Source organism: Camelina sativa, chromosome 17 (assembly GCF_030686135.1).
Source record: "Camelina sativa cultivar CO46 ecotype springtype chromosome 17, ASM3068613v1".
In the NCBI taxonomy this organism is placed as follows: Eukaryota; Viridiplantae; Streptophyta; class Magnoliopsida; order Brassicales; family Brassicaceae; genus Camelina; species Camelina sativa.
This window is the reverse complement of record NC_141896.1, coordinates 16,525,456-16,542,735: the sequence shown is the minus strand read 5'-3', so window position 1 is coordinate 16,542,735 and position 17,280 is coordinate 16,525,456. Positions and strand designations below refer to the sequence as shown.

The window sequence follows — 17,280 nt, the reverse complement described above, 5'->3', positions numbered from 1 at the left end:
GGCAGGTTCAAGTAGTGCTGCCAGTGGTTGGTGGGCAGGTTCCAGCGGTGCAGCCTGTGGCAGGTTTGCAGGCAGGTGTGCAGCCGGGGGCCGAGGTAGTGGATGCTCAGTATGTGCAGATGATGGAGCAGCTGCGGCGAGTGGGAGCGGGGTATTTCTCAGGAGGTACGGATCAAAGTGTGGCTGATGAGTGGAGGGAGCGGATGGAGGATATTTTCCAGTCGCTTCGGTGTCCTGACCGGTTTAGAATGGATCTGGCAGTGTATTACTTGTCAGGAGATGCACGTGTGTGGTGGAGGTCGGTGACAGCACGGAGGGTGCAGCGGGGTATGTCTTGGGGAGATTTTGTGAGGGAGTTTAACTCCAAGTATTTTCCACAGGAGGCTCTTGATCGCATGGAGGCACGGTTCTTGGGGTTGACTCAGGGGGACCGCACTGTGCGGGAGCTGGATGCAGAGTTCAGTCGGCTTGTGGGGTATGCAGGCCGGGCTTGGGAGCCAGAGTCGGCTCAGGTGCGGAGGTTCTTGCTGGCTTTGCGAGATGATCTGAGGACTCGGTGCAGAGTGAGGAGCTATGCCACGAGGGTGGAGCTGGTTGAGGTTGCAGCTGGGATAGAGGATGACTTGAGGTCACACTTAGTGGTGGTCAGTCCAGGGGGCTCGTTCAGAGGAGACATTGGAGCTGAGCATTCCAAGCAAGGATAGGCAGTTGGAGCAAAGGCGTAAAAGGAAGCGGGAAGAGACGACAGTGGCAAACCAAGGTGGCCAGGGAGGCTATGGGCGCGGGAGCATGGATCACGTGTCGGCAAGCGGGCCCAGGGGAGGTGACTCATAGGAGTACCATCGAGTGTGTTATCATTGCAGGGAGGAAGGGCATATTAGGCCTTTCTGTCCTAAGAGGAGGCAGATGATGGAGGTTGCGGTGCAGCCGAAGGGAGGACCGAGTGTCCATTCCGGCGCTTAGTTTTAGCTTCTTGGTTTCTTTCTTTCATTATGTATTTTCATTTGGACTTGTAAACGATTATTGCATTTGAGGTTCTAATAAAAGTTGGAGTTCTTTGGTTTTGGGAATTGTGAAACCAGTGGAAAGGAAATAGCTTGAGAATTCTATAAATGGGAAGTTTCCATAAATAGAAGGTTGCTATAAATGGAAAGTTTCCATAAATAGAATGTCATTAAAGAAGGAAATTTTCTAAAAATGGGAAGTTTTATGAATAGTTAAATCTTGCCTATTAATGGAATTGAGGTAGATAGAGTCGGGAGATACTTGATGACATCAGACTTGTTTGCTCAAGATTGTGTGGGCCCAACTCATGTGATACCGATAGCTTGATGGACTTTGTGGCCAAAGAGTGGGAGTGGTATGTTTGCTTCGGATGACGATCCGAGAGCGCGCTTTAGGGTGACGACCCAAGAGCGGGATTTTGAGACTCCCTGGATACCATAGCTGTGAGCCGCGACTCGGCAGTGAGTCGGTATGTCTCGAGGGTTGCGACCCGACAGCGGGGGGAGTGGGCGTGTGAGACTCCCTGGATACCGTAGCTGTAGGCTATGGCCTGGCAGTGAGCCGGTATGACTCGAAGGTTGCGAGCTGAAAGCGGGGGAGTGTGAGTGACTTCCTGGATGCCGTAGCTTAAGGTGGTTAGCCTGATAGCGAGCCGGCATGATTCGTTGGTTGCGACCACGGACGGGGGAAACACTGAGTTGTGAGCAAAAATGTCTAGGATGTGAGTATATTAACTAGAGGGAGACCTCATGGTTCAGTCGGAGGTGTGCGGGCTGTTGCGACAGTTCACGGGAAACCTTGGCTAACGGTATTTAGTCCGGTCGGAGGACGTGCCGGCCGTGTTGACGGTGGCACGGAGGTCCTTGACGGATGGAAGGTGTTGCGGGATTCGAGGACGAATCCTTATTGGTGGAGGAGAATTGTAACATCCGCGAACCGGATTATGCGGTTTTGGTAGGAGTGTCGATCGACACCCTTGTGGCATCGATCGACATCACTATTTCTGGGTTCGTCGGGTTTGTTTTAATTCGCGATTTTGGTTTGGTTGGTTTGGTTTAGTTATCTAAACCGAGTATATAAGTGGAGAAGCGACAAATTAAGGGTTTTAGGGTGTCTGGTCGCCGTTTGCAGAGATACAGAGAGAGGAGAGAGCCTATTGTGGTGTGATAGAGATTAAAAAAGAAAGAGCAGAATCGTTAGGGTTTGGGAGGAAACAGTTTCGGCATATCAAATCGTTCTCAAAGGTAATGAAATTTGGTAGGTTTATTCCCATGTCTTTCATCGTAATTCTCCTTTTTACAGAAGTAGTTTTGGATTTAAACTCGATGAGTTATTGGCAGTTTTGTGAGTCACATTTTCTCAGACACGAGTTGGAACCATCGGGGATTGTAATTGAGATCGTGGTCTCGTCTGGTTCCTCATCGTGCTGAAATTTTGTGGGAAGCTTTGTGACGTCTAAGGATAGATTTTCACTGGAGCGAATTGTTCGTTAATGGTTGGTTTTCATTTTAGGGTTTCGTCTTTGAGACTGTTCTTTTCTAATGTTTCTGTCCAGTTTTGCTATAAGTCGTTTTTGGTTGTGTGGCTTGTTGTAGGGTGTTTCTGGGCAGTTTCAGACGTTAGGAGGGTCTTAACTGGTTGTATTGGTTGTTATAATCTGTTGATAAGGTGAGTGCATGACCATGGCTTATCTAAGCCTGAGAATCCTTTGTTTGCTTGATTTGTTGTGTTTTGTGGTGTTGCTCTTGCTTGTTGTGGTTGTGTTATGGTTATTATAGGTTCCTGAGGCTTTTGAGAGAGTTTGGGACAGATTGTAGGCGGATTGAAACGGAGGTTCGTCGTTCGGATTCGTGCAGTTCGTGTCTGCGAAGGGAGTGTCGATCGACACCAGTTAGGTGTCGGTCGACACCATGTTTGGCCAGTGTCGATCAACACCTCTCTGGTGTCGGTCGACACCAAGTTGCTTGTTTCGTGATTTTTCCTGGTTTGTTTGTGTTTGGTTGTCATTTGTTAAGCATTGGTTTCTCAGTTGCTTGTGTGTATAGCCCAGTAGATGGGAGGATTGCCTCACTAAGTATTTGTGATAATACTTACGCATCTCAATTGTTGTTTGTGGTGTGCAGGTTTGTGTTGTGGAATCATGGCGATGAGGAGGAGGATGATCTAGGGTCTCGTTTGTGTGTTATTGGATTGTTGGATATGTCGTTGGAACCTTGGATAGAGATATGCTAGGTTGATGGATAGAATGCCTAGGATTGTTATTGTATTGATGTTGTAATGGTTTTGTATGGTTGGTATGTTTCCGCTGTGTGTACTGGTTGTTATTGGTTTATTGAGGAGTTGTGGTTTGGGTTGGTTTAATTTAGTAGTATAGGCTGCATAATTGTTTACATTGTATTTAATTGTTATAGAAAAAGGGTCGGTTGTTTCATTTTGGTAGCAGAGCCTTTACGGTTCTAGGATGGTTAAATGGATGGTTAGAGCGGTTAGGAAGTTAATTGGGTGAATTATTTTTTTCCTTTTGCTTGATGCATGATGTTGTGTGATAGAATTGATTATGAGTAGTTAGTCAATTTGTTTGCGGTATGGAGTCCTAGTATCATCCTCTTCGAGCCTTCAATGAGATTCACGGTAAGATGTGTACTCTATGTGCGGTTTTTGAATTGTGTGCTTAGCCTTCTGTTCTGGATAGTGCAGATGGCTAGAGAGGGTGCTGTTGGTCGCGGTCGTGGTCGTGGGCGTGGTCGTGGTCGTGGTCGGGGACGAGGTCAGGTTCCTGAGGCCAGTGAGAGTGTGACCCAGAGCATGGCCAGGGAGGAGGTAGCGGAGTCACAGGTTCATCCTAGTGTGTCTGGAGACCAGGCTGGTTTGGGTGACGGCAGGGCGGATGGGCCCGGTGTTGGTCACGGTGTTGCCCCGGGTGTGAGGGTTGCAGCAGAGGGTGCTCCGGGCAGGGAGGATGTCTTGATGGACTTGCTAGCTCAGGTTTTGCAGCGACTTCCAGCAGTGGTGCCGCCAGTGGTTGGTGAGCAGGATCCAATGGTGCCGCCAGTGGTTGGTGGGCAGGGTCCGGTAGTGCCGCCAGTGGATGGTGGGCAGGTTCCAGTAGTGCCGCCAGTGGTTGGTGGGCTGGTTCCAGCGGTGCAGCCTGTTGCAGGTTTGCAGGCAGGTGTGCAGCCGGGGGCCGAGGTAGTGGATGCTCAGTATGTGCAGATGATGGAGCAGATGCGGCGAGTGGGAGCGGGGTATTTCTCAGGAGGTACGGATCCAAGTGTGGCTGATGAGTGGAGGGAGCGGATGGAGAATATTTTCCAGTCGCTTCGGTGTCCTGACCGGTTTAGAATGGATCTGGCAGTGTATTACTTGTCAGGAGATGCACGTGTGTGGTGGAGGTCGGTGACAGCACGGAGGGTGCAGCGGGGGTATGTCTTGGGGAGATTTTGTGAGGGAGTTTAACTCCAAGTATTTTCCACAGGAGGCTCTTGATCGCATGGAGGCACGGTTCTTGGGGTTGACTCAGGGGGACCGCACTGTGCGGGAGCTGGATGCAGAGTTCAGTTGGCTTGTGGGGTATGCAGGCCGGGCTTGGGAGCCAGAGTCGGCTCAGGTGCGGAGGTTCTTGCTGCCTTTGCGAGATGATCTGAGGACTCGGTGCAGAGTAAGGAGCTATGCCACGAGGGCGGAGCTGGTTGAGGTTGCAGCTGGGATAGAGGATGACTTGAGGTCACACTTAGTGGTGGTCAGTCCAGGGGCTCGTTCAGAGGAGATATTGGAGCTGAGCATTCCAAGCAAGGATAGGCAGTTGGAGCAAAGGGTAAAAGGAAGCTGGAAGAGACGACAGTGGCAAACCAAGGTGGCCAGGGAGGCTATGGGCGCGGGAGCATGGATCACGTGTCGGCAAGCGGGCCCAGGGGAGGTGACTCGTAGGAGTACCGTCGAGTGTGTTATCATTGCGGCGAGGAAGGGCATATCAGGCCTTTCTGTCCTAAGAGGAGGCAGATGATAGAGGTTGCGGTGCAGCCGAAGGGAGGACTAGGTGTCCATTCCGGCGCTTAGTTTTAGCTTCTTGGTTTCTTTCTTTCATTATGTATTTTCATTTGGAGTTGTAAACGATTATTGCATTTGAGGTTCTAATAAAAGTTGGAGTTCTTTGGTTTTGGGAATTGTGAAACCAGTGGAAAGGAAATAGCTCGAGAATTATATAAATGGGAAGTTTCCATAAATAGAAGGTTGCTATAAATGGAAAGTTTCCGTAAATAGAATGTCATTAAAGAAGGAAAGTTTCTAAAAATGGGAAGTTTTATGAATAGTTAAATCTTGCCTATTAATGGAATTGAGGTAGATTGAGTCGGGAGATACTTGATGACATCAGACTTGTTTGCTCAGGATTGTGTGGGCCCAACTCATGTGATACCGATAGCTCGATGGACTTTGTGGCCAGAGAGTGGGAGTGGTATGTTTGCTTCGGATGACGATCCGAGAGCGCGCTTTAGGGTGACGACCCAAGAGCCGGATTTTGAGACTCCGTGGATACCGTAGCTGTGAGCCGCGGCTCGGCAGTGAGCCGGTATGTCTCGAGGGTTGCGACCCGAGAGCGGGGGGAGTGGGCGTGTGAGACTCCCTGGATACCGTAGCTGTAGGCTATGGCCTGGCAGTGAGCCGGTATGACTCGAAGGTTGCGAGCTGAGAGCGGGGGGAGTGTGAGTGACTTCCTGGATGTCGTAGCTTAAGGTGGTTAGCCTGATAGCGAGCCGGCATGATTTGTTGGTTGCGACCACGGACGGGGGAAGCACTGAGTTGTGAGCAAATAATGTCTAGGATGTGAGTATATTAACTAGAGGGAGACCTCATGGTTCAGTCGGAGGTGTGCGGGCTGTTGCGACAGTTCACGGGAAACCTTGGCTAACGGTATTTAGTCCAGTCGGAGGACGTGCCGGCCGTGTTGACGGTGGCACGGAGGTCCTTGACGGATGGATGGTGTTGCGGGATTTGAGGACTAATCCTTATTGGTGGAGGAGAATTGTAACATCCGCGAACCGGATTATGCGGTTTTGGTAGGAGTGTTGATCGACACCCTTGTGGCATCGATCGACATCACTATTTCTGGGTTCCTCGGGTTTGTTTTAATTCGCGATTTTGGTTTGGTTAGTTCGGTTTAGTTATCTAAACCGAGTATATAAGTGGAGAAGCGACAAATTAAGGGTTTTAGGGTGTCTGGTCGCCGTTTGCAGAGATAGAGAGAGAGGAGAGAGCCTATTGTGGTGTGATAGAGATTAAAATAGAAAGAGCAGAATCGTTAGGGTTTGGGAGGAAACAGTTTCGGCATATCAAATCGTTCTCAAAGGTAATGAAATTTGGTAGGTTTATTCCCATGTCTTTCATCGTCATTCTCCTTTTTACAGAAGTAGTTTTGGATTTAAACTCGATGAGTTATTGGCAGTTTCGTGAGTCACGTTTTCTCAGACGCGAGTTGGAACCATCGGGGATTGTAATTGAGATCGTGGTCTCGTCTGGTTCCTGATCGTGCTGAAATTTTGTGGGAAGCGTTGTGACGTATAGGGATAGATTTTCACCGGAGCGATTTGTTCGTTAACGGTTGGTTTTCATTTTAGTGTTTCGTCTTTGAAACTGTTCTTTTCTGATGTTTCTGTCCAGTTTTGCTATAAGTCGTTTTTGGTTGTGTGGCTTGTTGTAGGGCGTTTCTGGGCTGTTTCAGACGTTAGGAGGGTCTCAACTGGTTGTATTGGTTGTTATAATCAGTTGATAAGGTGAGTGCATGACCATGGCTTATCTAAGCCTGAGAATCCTTTGTTTGCTTGATTTGTTGTGTTTTGTGGTGTTGTTCTTGCTTGTTGTGGTTGTGTTATGGTTATTATAGGTTCCTGAGGCTTTTGGGAGAGTTTGGGTCAGATTGTAGGCGTATTGAAACGGAGGTTCGTCGTTCGGATTCGTGCAGTTCGCGTCTGCGAAGGGAGTGTCGACCGACACCTAGACACCATGTTTGGCCAGTGTCGATCGACACCTCTCTGGTGTCGGTCGACACCAAGTTGCTTGTTTCGTGATTTTTCCTGGTTTGTTTGTGTTTGGTTGTCATTTGTTAAGCATTGGTTTCTCAGTTGATTGTGTGTATAGCCCAGTAGATGGGAGGATTGCCTCACTAAGTATTTGTGATAATACTTACGCATCTCAATTGTTGTTTGTGGTGTGCAGGTTTGTGTTGTGGAATCATGGTGATGAGTAGGAGGCTGATCTAGGGTCTCGTTTGTGTGTTATTGGATTGTTGGATATGCTGTTGGAACCTTGGATAGAGATATGCTAGGTTGATGGATAGAATGCTTAGGATTGTTATTGTATTGATGTTGTAATGGTTTTGTATGGTTGGTATATTTCCGCTGTGTGTACTAGTTGTTATTGGTTTAATGAGGAGTTGTGGTTTTGGTTGGTTTAATTTAGTAGTATAGGCTGCATAATTGTTTACATTGTATTTAATTGTTAAATAAAAAAGGGTTGGGTTGTTTCACAGAAGGCAAAATCTTCAAAAACAAGTATTTAAAAGGCCTAATCTTGTAAGCATGGTCAGAAGTTCCTAATCTCTAATATTTTGCTTAACAAATGCCTCTTTCTATAATTATCCCTATCATAACATCATGTTTCAGTGAGACAAATAAAGGCACTTTACTTGATAACATCATGAGTATGTGAAACTCGAGATATATACCTTCCTTGTTAAAAGAAGAAGAACAATGCCAAAGTCAAGATATAATTTGCAATAAACTGGAACCGATCAGGTGATGTAAACACACACAATATGTCATCATCTACTCGCCAAATGAAATAATTTTGAAAGGTCTTTAAGCACAGTCATCATAATCATAAGAGTATACAAAATTCAATATAAGCTGCATCGCATAAGTAGTTTGTGTAGATGATGCCACGTCAAAACTACACAATATGTTTTACTTACCGAAATTTATTACAATGGAAAGTGATCACTACGCTAATTGTCATCATCATCATCATCGCTAGTGTTAACCTCAACCTCTGTTTGTAGATCTCCATGTCTGGAACTCTTTAATTGCAACCAAACGTCAGTCATGGTTGGTCTCTTCCTTCCGCTAAGATTCAGACACCTTTTTGCGAGGTTTGCGATAACCATGACTTGTCCGAGCTTACAGTCATTTCTTATTCGAGAATCTATAATGTCGAAAACTTTATTCTCTCTTACGGCGAGATTGAAGTAAGCGGCCAATGTTCTGTTTTCCCCAAACCGCTGGAAAGAAACAGGTTTTTCGCCAGTGATGAGCTCAACAAGCACAACTCCAAAACTATAGACGTCGCTCTTGTCCGTAAACTGGCTGGATTGATAGTACGCGGGATCAACATATCCTGGAGTACCTATAACCGCAGTTGTCAGGTGAGTTTGATCAACGCTTATAGACCGTGAAGTTCCAAAATTCGAAACCTTGGCTCGGTAATTCTCATCTAACAGTATGTTTGCAGATTTAATGTCTCTGTGATAAATCGGAGATGCCGCAGCCGAGTGAAGGTAGGAGAGAGCTCCCGCGGTGTCTATGGCAATTCGCACACGTAACTCCCACGTGATTAATGTGTGATCATCCTCTTCATGAAGAAGTTGGGAAAGGTTTCCGTTGGAGATGAACTCGTAAACAAGCAGGGGCACCTCTGTTTCAAGACAGCATCCTAATATATTCACGATGTTGCGGTGGTTGATCTGAGAGAGTAAGCAAACTTCGTTTATGAACTCTTCGAGCTTATCTTGATCCACGACCTTAGATTTCTTTACCGCTACGATCCTACCATCAGCAAGCATCCCTTTGAACACTGTTCCTTGCCCACCATGACCAAGCACTCTGTCTAAACTGAAGTTCTCTGTAGCTTTCTCCAATTCTTTAGAGCTGAATACAATTGCTTTCTCTACGTAGCCTTCTCTTGAGGCCAATTGTTGCTGCAACAGAAGACCTCCATTTCGCTTAAAGAACTTTTTCATGCGGTTGGTCTTTCTATACTTCTTAATAACGATGTATAGCCATATTCCAACGCCCACCACTAACACTGTCAAACCTATGCTGACCCCTGCAAGTGTTATCAATTTCGTCAATTGTCTTACCGTTTTAGTGATTAAATGAAATGTATTAATTAAAAAAAAAACGAATACGTACATTCACTCCCACATCATCAATAAATTACAATGTTATTAATTTATGAAATTCACTACTTTAACCCAACAAAACTTATTTCTAAAACTTGTTTTTATTTAAACCAACTATCACCCAGTCAAGAAACAATGTACAAATTTCTTTTAAATCAGAGCATTTTACAATGATCAAGTCATGTTTTACTCTTTAAAACCAAGATACAGTGTCATATTGTGTAATGTATCCCAATATCTATATATATATATATATATATATATATATAATATTTTACATTTTAATTTTCATTAGTAGTATCATATCGTAATGTGTTGATTTTTCTTTTCCAGTACTAGTTTTTTTTAATTTAAATATAATCTACGGTTAAGTATATGATCTTCCCTTCTTTTTTTGGTTAACAAATTAGTCAATCATCATTAACTATCTTATTATATAAAACTTAGTAACTTAGCAGGGAATCTGTAAATATTAACTTAACAAAAATAGTCAAGCGTTCAAGATGTTTAATTAAAACCTTTTCTACAGTTATTGGGCAATAAAATTTATAAAACTTTGGCTAGTTTCTCATGGAAAAGATTAAGATATATTAAAGAAAATATTTTTCAAATGTGAGAAATTGAATTTGATTTGTTTTGAGGGTTTAGAATTTAAAGGTGAAAGCATAAAATGAAGTTTGTTCGATGGGAACAATGAAAAAAATTATAAACTATACATTGAAGTAAAAAAGGTTGGAAAACATGAGGCAGAAGTGTAACTAATTTTTTTCATGAAAAGTAAGTTGAACAAAATTTATATTTGCTGAATAGTAAATTATTAGTTTTAAAAGTGAAGATGTGACAACAATTTTTTAAAAAGGTGATCTTTATTTAAGGAGAAAATTTTAAATAAAGTTACTGGGTTTTACCTATATAGATTGCTAATGTTTTACTCTTCTTGGGCACACATCGATAGGCACCCGGAATGTTCTGACAAATTTCGCCGCTTTTAGTACAAAGGCCGGGACGTCCATCATCTTTGAGCTGTTTACACTCATCAACATCTAGATGAAAATGAAAATTCAAGAAATTAATAAATAATATGATATGATCTAAATTTAACTATAGGCCAGGTAGAGATATGATTTGAAGAGCGAGCTCCAAGTATTTACCTTTGCAGTCGTTTAGAAGGTAAGGATTACCCTCGTAACCATTAGGTAGAGCAGCGTATCAATGGCCAACCATTCGCAGTAGCAAGGGTTAGAGTAATAGTCGGAACGGTTTTGGCGGCACCCCAAGGATTCTTCAACGTAAGATTAGACGTAATAACTTGCCACTTTAGCTCGATTGTAGCATATTTCCCAGCGTGAAGCTTTTTCGCATCAGTTCTGTTGCGCCACAGTGAGGGTTGGCCATATTCATCGGTTAAGAACGCTACACTGCACTCTTGTCTTGTTTCGTTACCGTCGTTGCTCTCTATTTTCACGCCAATTACTTGACCGACGTCCGCAGGTGTACTTGCGTTGCAGCATGTATAGCCATAGCAGCTTGTTTCTGAGAACGTTTGTAGTGGTAGGTCATGAAATGGATCACAAATGGAGACGCATCCAACAATTCTGGGATCAATATTCGTTAGTGTGGCCTTGCTGCTGCACCCAAAAGACACGAGTGTGTTATTTTCGCTGATGGAAAAGAGGGTTCCCGTGAAATTCAGAAGCTCTTTCAAGTTTTGTCCATTGTCCCCAGAACACCCCACAGAAGTTATTTCCGTTTTGATGCGGAGTGTTCCATGCGGAACGGACGACCCGTAACCGTAAATATTTACTGGTCTCGGATGGTCGATTTGCGCCACTTCTTTCTTTATACTAGGCAGATACGCGACGGAGGTAGACTGGTTGCATTGGACTTCGTACGAGCGGTTGAGGTAGCAATCGTTTCCGATCCCAAAAGGGTACGGTATCGAGACCTTTCCACAATGAGTGGGACAAGAGCTCGAAATGGTGAGCTCTTCTGAACTAGTATTCAAGACAAGTAGTAGAACACACACACGAATCCAGTGAACACACTTCATTTCCTTTTTATCTTTTTTTTTTTTTGGTTTTTGTTTTCTTTGTAATTTTGTTTTCGCTTGTCCACTCTCTACAACTCTTCTTATATATATGGTGATTTTTCAGTGAGATCATCCCATGAAATAGAAATTTAATATATGTGGAAAATTGGCCCAAACCTCCCCCGACATACCACACAATTCACTACGGGGAGTATGTTGATAGCATCCTCAAAACCTAATGTCATGGTTTACTTTTTTCACACGTTTGCGTTTTAAATTGCTACGACGACTTAGAAAGAAAAATGTCCTTAATTACAGTGTGTGTTATGTTTAGGTGCAGCAGATTTCAAAAGTCTCTTATCATTTACTCTGAATCACGTGTCTTGTTGAATTGATTCCCTGGACTTGGTGTAAGACTGTAAGTCAATGGAACTAGTGAGAATAAATTACAGACATCAATGTGCTTATTCGCTCAACTAATAAACACGAAAAGTTATGATCTACTGTAGAAAATAATTTGTTTTTATTTTTAACATTAAATGCCAAAATCTATATAGTATAATAATACTAGCAAACCAACGATCTCTTCTTAATCCATCGCTTTATTAGTTCTCCTTACTTTCGTTATTAATCAAACTAATTACGTTGTAATGGTTACTTATTAGAGAACTATGCTTTCATACTCAGTTTATATCTCTTTTTATTGTTTGTAGTTTGTAGTTTGTAGTATATATTGCGTAGTTTATGGTGACAGACCCTTTGTATTGGCATTTTGGATTATGTGTGTAGTGATTCATATTTGTTTTCTTAAGGCACATGTGCATTGCGATATTTTTGTCTTAATGGGTTTGTTTCCAGCTTTTCAACCGAGACCAATAGCATAACTATAAATCTCTTTCCAAAGAATTAAAAATTTTAAAGATTAAATTTCCAAAGTACATGTACTTTGCTTATAAATCTTTATGTTTGACATCTCTCTCATTCATTCTCTGATTCTGATGAGAGTATATTTGTGTGTAATAGTATTATCTTTCAATTAATGTATACAATTTCAAAGCATAGTAATTAAATATTATAGCATTAAGAAGATGTTTATTTTGATAATTTTTTTTACACGTTTGCAACATATGGTAGTGCTAATCCTTTTTATCCATGGTATGGATATATCAATATTAATTGCAGGACTTGTAGTGACAATAGAGTCATATATATATATATATATATATATATATATATATATGCTCAAACAAATTTTAACCAGCATGATAAAAACAAGCTTTCCCACAAGCATTACACATACACTTCAATATCCGATTGGTAATTGCAGAGAATACATTAACAATTTGTCATCGTTAGATAATTATAATATCAATTGTAATAATTGATGCCAAATCATATATATTTGCTTCACTTATCAATAAATAATTTAATATTATATGATTAAGTTTTGTGATACAATTTAAGTGATATAACATATATGTTTTTTTGTAATGAGCTGCGAGCGTTATAAAAACAGTTCATGCGTTGCTGAAAAAAAAAAACAGTTCATGCATTTAATGTTGTCTGAACTATTCCGATGCAAGCTTGTTGGTATGATTTGAGTCTTGAATCTACCAAAGTTATGCGCGCTACAACTGGTAGTCCTTTTCGAGTGTGTAAGGTTAGACCGATTAGTACGATCCCAAAATGGAGATGAGTGTATCCTTGTTGTTGCTATAGCCGGAGTAAATTCTCAAGAATATTGAGTGAGATGAATTTTTCTTCTTCAGTGGCTGGGACTTGGCGTGATGAAAATTTGCTGGACTGGACATACTCCATGACTTTTCGTGATGAAGGCGGTCGAATGAGCTCATGCACACCTCTGATCGGAAAAGCACTAGGTTTTTTGACGAATATATTCATACGGATTTATGAGTGGAAGGGTTGTTTAAAGAAGTTAATATCTTGAAAAATATTCGATTTCACAAAGAGAACTTATATTAGAGGATTAAGAATAACTTTTTCTTTTTGGTAAAGTAGAAATTGCGAGAGAATCAATAACCGAAAGATTGACATGAGAAATGGAAGAATGTTTTCCAGAACATTCAAAACAATTAGCCACAAACATATGCATAGAGGATAATAATTGAATTGTCTAATAGAAATTCAAGTTTAGGTATGAGATCATTGTCATCGATCATAACTAAAAACTTCGTAAATCCATAATTGGATATGTTCTCTCTCCAAAATCTCTATTTTTGTGAAGATTGCATGATTTCTTGAAACAATCACTACGAATTTTTAAACTTAATTTGAATTTAATTTTCTCCCATACGAAACTTAAATGCATTTTCATGATAATTTAAAAATCAGATTAATATATCTTCTTTGCCAATTTTTTGTTTAACCCAACATATCTCTCCAGTCTCCACTCTAAACATCAACCTTTCTTTGTAAACCAAATTCCCTAATTACGAATTTTTTTGGAAATAAAAATAAATATATCAACTAACCAAATTAGAGAACACCAAAAAGATAGTTGTACTCTGCATGCCTTTTTCAGATTTATTGTGAGTCACTAATACAAGATAATGCATAGAATAACCAATAATATATAATAATACAGTATACAGAAATATCATACAACCCCTAATATTTTTTTCTTTCTTCCCTTTATTTTTTTGTTGTCAAAAGGCATCATATAACTTATACAGTCCAAAGATTTATCGAAGATAACACTAGTAAAATACCAAAAAAAAAAAAAAGAGTTAAGAGCAAAAATCATTTCTGTAATGATGACGATGTCCCGTGGGATGCTAAGCCTGATGCTGTCCAGTAGGAGGATACACCGGTGGAGGAACCGAGGTAAGTCCGGCAGGATTAAGCCCGTAACCATGTCCCATGACAGGGGCAGGAGCCGATACAGGCGCAGGCTGAGCCACATGCGTACCATGAGTAACGTGGTAGTGAGATTGCTTAGCTATAAGCTTGTCTTCAGCATGAGCCGCTTTAGCCATATGCATATCCATATTAGCCTCTGCTTCCTTCACCTTTCTCCTCTGGTGCGCTATCTCTTTCTCCTCTTTCGTCCTTGCCATCGCCTGCTCCGCCTATATCATCATCAGTAATACATATATTAATCAAACATTAGTACGTATATATAGAGTCCGATATAACCACACAAAACACATTGTTAATACTCGATTAGAACCTTCTCATCGGCTTTTGCATGACATATCACCATCTTCTCCTTGGCAGTACTAGCCATATCGCTTATCTTCTGTTTCACCGATTTCATTCTTTTTTCGTCTTTTTTTTTTTTTAATTTTTTTGTCTTTGTTTCTCTAATTAGTAATTACAACTGATCGAATGGTTCTTGTTTGATTTAAATAAAGAAAAAAAAAAAAAAAAAAAAAAAACGTATCAATAGCTTACTCGGTTGAAATGGCCACGTGTTATAATTTTGGCCACGTGTCCTGGTTTAATTCTCGGGCGTCTATTTAAGGTGCCACGCACGTATAAAACACTTGATCACATGCACCGTCTACCGGATTGGTTTAGGCTTCGATGATTATTGAATTTTAGTAAACCGGTTTATGATTTTGGAAGCGAAGGTTGGTTGGTCCCTTATCTTCTTCTTCTTCTTCTTCTTCTTTCTTCTTTCTTCTTCAACCCCTTTGGACTAGTAAAGCCGCGAAATCCAAAATCTTCCCAAAACCATGGCTCTGGTTTTGCCCTGTACATTTTGTACTTGGCTTCAACGGAAGACAATTGCGATCAATCGGCGATATTCTCCGAAACTCCGGCGAGGAGCTAAGGCTACGACGTGTGAGTTCCGGATTCCTGTAGAAGTTTCCACTCCATCAGATAGAGGATCGTTGTCTGTTCCTTCTCATAAGGTCACTGTTCACGATCGACAACGAGGAGTGGTTCACGAGTTTGAGGTTCCAGAGGTGAGAGAGTATTACTTACTGGTCTTTTGTTGCTTTAAAAATCTCGCTGATTGTGATTGATTCGCTACACAATCGAATCCCTAGCTCTCGTTCATTTGCTGTATCAGACAGAATAGGAAGATGTAATTTTGAGAATGTTCATAGCTTGGATTATTATTAGTTATACTTGGAGATGAATGAATGTTTTAGATTTGCGCCTTATTGTAGTCACAAAAATTCCTATGCATTAACGCTAAACGCAATGTATGTTCTGGAGTGTAGAGATCCCCAAGTAGTGTGTGTGTGTGTGTGGATTCAAACTTCCTTGATATGTGTTTTGAGCAGTTTCTTTCAGGCTAATCTAAATTAGATTCTACTTAAGTTCAGTTGCTCACTTTCTTTGATTTTCCATGTTCAAAATGCTGCGTAAGAGCGGATGAAAGTAGAACTAGATCGATATGAATCAGCTCCTAGTTATGTAGCTATTCTTACGTCTGGACATATGGTATAGCGTATTTGAGATAATCCACCTTTGTTGATACATGGAAATCTATTTTGAAATGCAGGACCAGTACATATTGCACTCAGCTGAATCTCAGAACATTACTCTTCCCTTTGCCTGCAGACATGGTACTGTGCTATTGTCATTGACCTCTTTCATTACTCTTCTACTCTACAGTGTGTATATGTTTCCTTGTAGTCGACTTTTTTCCCATGGTTTGAAAGTTTAAAGGTAATGTAGATGATTAGGATAACTCAAATCACTAATGGAGTTATGTTAGAGCTATATGCATGATATTTGTTCCTGTGAGATTTATACTTGGTGAAGTAGGCTTTGGTTCGTCCACGATTTGAGATTTTGCAATCTTACGTGGCCAGGTTGCTGTACTAGTTGTGCTGTACGTGTTAAATCTGGAGAGCTAAGGCAGCCACAAGCATTGGGAATATCAGCTGAACTCAAGTCCCAGGTAATATCTCTTTTCCTTAAAGCTGGCTAGAGACACGAGTAGGCTGGAATTACCTAGACACTTTGTGTTGGTGAGAGTATGTGTCTGTTAAAACTAGGACCAACTGTTATTGAGTCAATAAAACAATGCAATGCTTATGCTTTAAACAATTACCGAATTGTAAGGTTGCATTCCACTAAGTGAACATCTTTGCTTTACATTATTATACAGTTTCCAAGACTTATCTTACTGTTAGCGTTTAGGCAAATGTGTTATGTATTATAGGTGGAACAAGCTCTTCTTCTTACTAAACAATAATTATATTGAAGTACAGGTTTAAGATAATAATAATAGGTGTGCTAATCCTTTAGAAAGCATAGCAATTTTGGTTCTTAGACCTTAATTTCAAGATTATCTTGCATTTTAAGTCGTGTGGCTTATACATGCAGGGGTATGCGCTTCTTTGTGTGGGTTTCCCTACATCTGACCTTGAAGTAGAAACACAAGACGAGGACGAGGTAGCTTATTATAAGAATTACTCTTCTGAGAATCCAAGAACTGCTACAACAAGTCTTGTGTTCTCTCATTTCATTATACTTACACAGTTTTAAATCGTATGGCATACACAGGTCTACTGGCTACAGTTTGGAAGATACTTCGCTCGTGGACCAATTGTAAGTTTTCAGAACAAGAAAAACAACTTTGGTTTTTCTCGTTCCAAGTCTTCTAAATCAATCACTCACAAAATGGCCTAGTGGATCTCGATAAATCGATAGATAGATTTAAAGTTGTTAACTGGAGGCCGTTCACTAGGACTAGTAATGGATTTGATGTTGTCAAAGAGATCAAACTTTAACATTATTATTATGAGGATTCAGAATGAGTTAAAGTTCTTTTAGTTTGCATTAGCATTGGTCTTTTAACAGATTTATCAATGTTACACTGCAGGAAAGAGACGATTACGCCCTTGAACTCGCCATGGGAGACGAATAGAAACAAAAAAAGAAGCATGTAAAGTCGCAAAACTTTTTTTATTAGAAGTGACTAGTGAGTGTTACTTTCTTAGTCCTGAATCTCGTTGTGCATCCTCGTATCTCGTAAGTCTCTTAAATGAACTCATTGATATTCCAATAAAAGGTCCCAACAATTCATCATTTAGTGGAGAAGGAAAAACTTATGAACCTTTGCACCAGTAACTCCAAATTCAAGCAAGCATAG

General features: G+C 41.2%; 3 protein-coding genes and 1 pseudogene across 3 annotated transcripts in view; 2 read left to right on the top strand and 2 right to left on the bottom strand.

The window, feature by feature from the left end:
• LOC147923887 (uncharacterized) overlaps positions 1–834 on the top strand; it is a 2,331-nt gene extending 1,497 nt beyond the window's left edge. Inside the window, exon 5 of the mRNA XM_087496564.1 lies at positions 655–834. Within this exon, the coding sequence (XP_087352690.1) occupies positions 655–834 (180 nt within the window). The remainder of the gene's footprint in view (positions 1–654) is intronic.
• Positions 835–7,876: 7,042 nt separating this feature from the next.
• Positions 7,877–11,250, bottom strand: LOC104759626 (wall-associated receptor kinase-like 10; annotated as a pseudogene).
• Positions 11,251–13,775: 2,525 nt separating this feature from the next.
• On the bottom strand, positions 13,776–14,521 carry LOC147923886 (late embryogenesis abundant protein 18-like). Its single transcript, XM_087496974.1, has 2 exons — positions 14,395–14,521; positions 13,776–14,293 (listed from the first exon to the last, which is right to left on the bottom strand). The coding sequence occupies exons 1-2, from the start codon at positions 14,479–14,481 to the stop codon at positions 14,000–14,002; spliced, it is 381 nt and encodes a 126-aa protein (XP_087353100.1). The 5' UTR covers positions 14,482–14,521; the 3' UTR covers positions 13,776–13,999.
• Positions 14,522–14,534: 13 nt separating this feature from the next.
• LOC104757624 (ferredoxin C 2, chloroplastic) lies at positions 14,535–17,216 on the top strand. The gene is made up of 6 exons (XM_010480375.3): positions 14,535–15,136; positions 15,682–15,745; positions 15,995–16,083; positions 16,512–16,580; positions 16,692–16,736; positions 17,011–17,216. The coding sequence occupies exons 1-6, from the start codon at positions 14,903–14,905 to the stop codon at positions 17,053–17,055; spliced, it is 546 nt and encodes a 181-aa protein (XP_010478677.1). The 5' UTR covers positions 14,535–14,902; the 3' UTR covers positions 17,056–17,216.
• Positions 17,217–17,280: the final 64 nt, after the last annotated feature.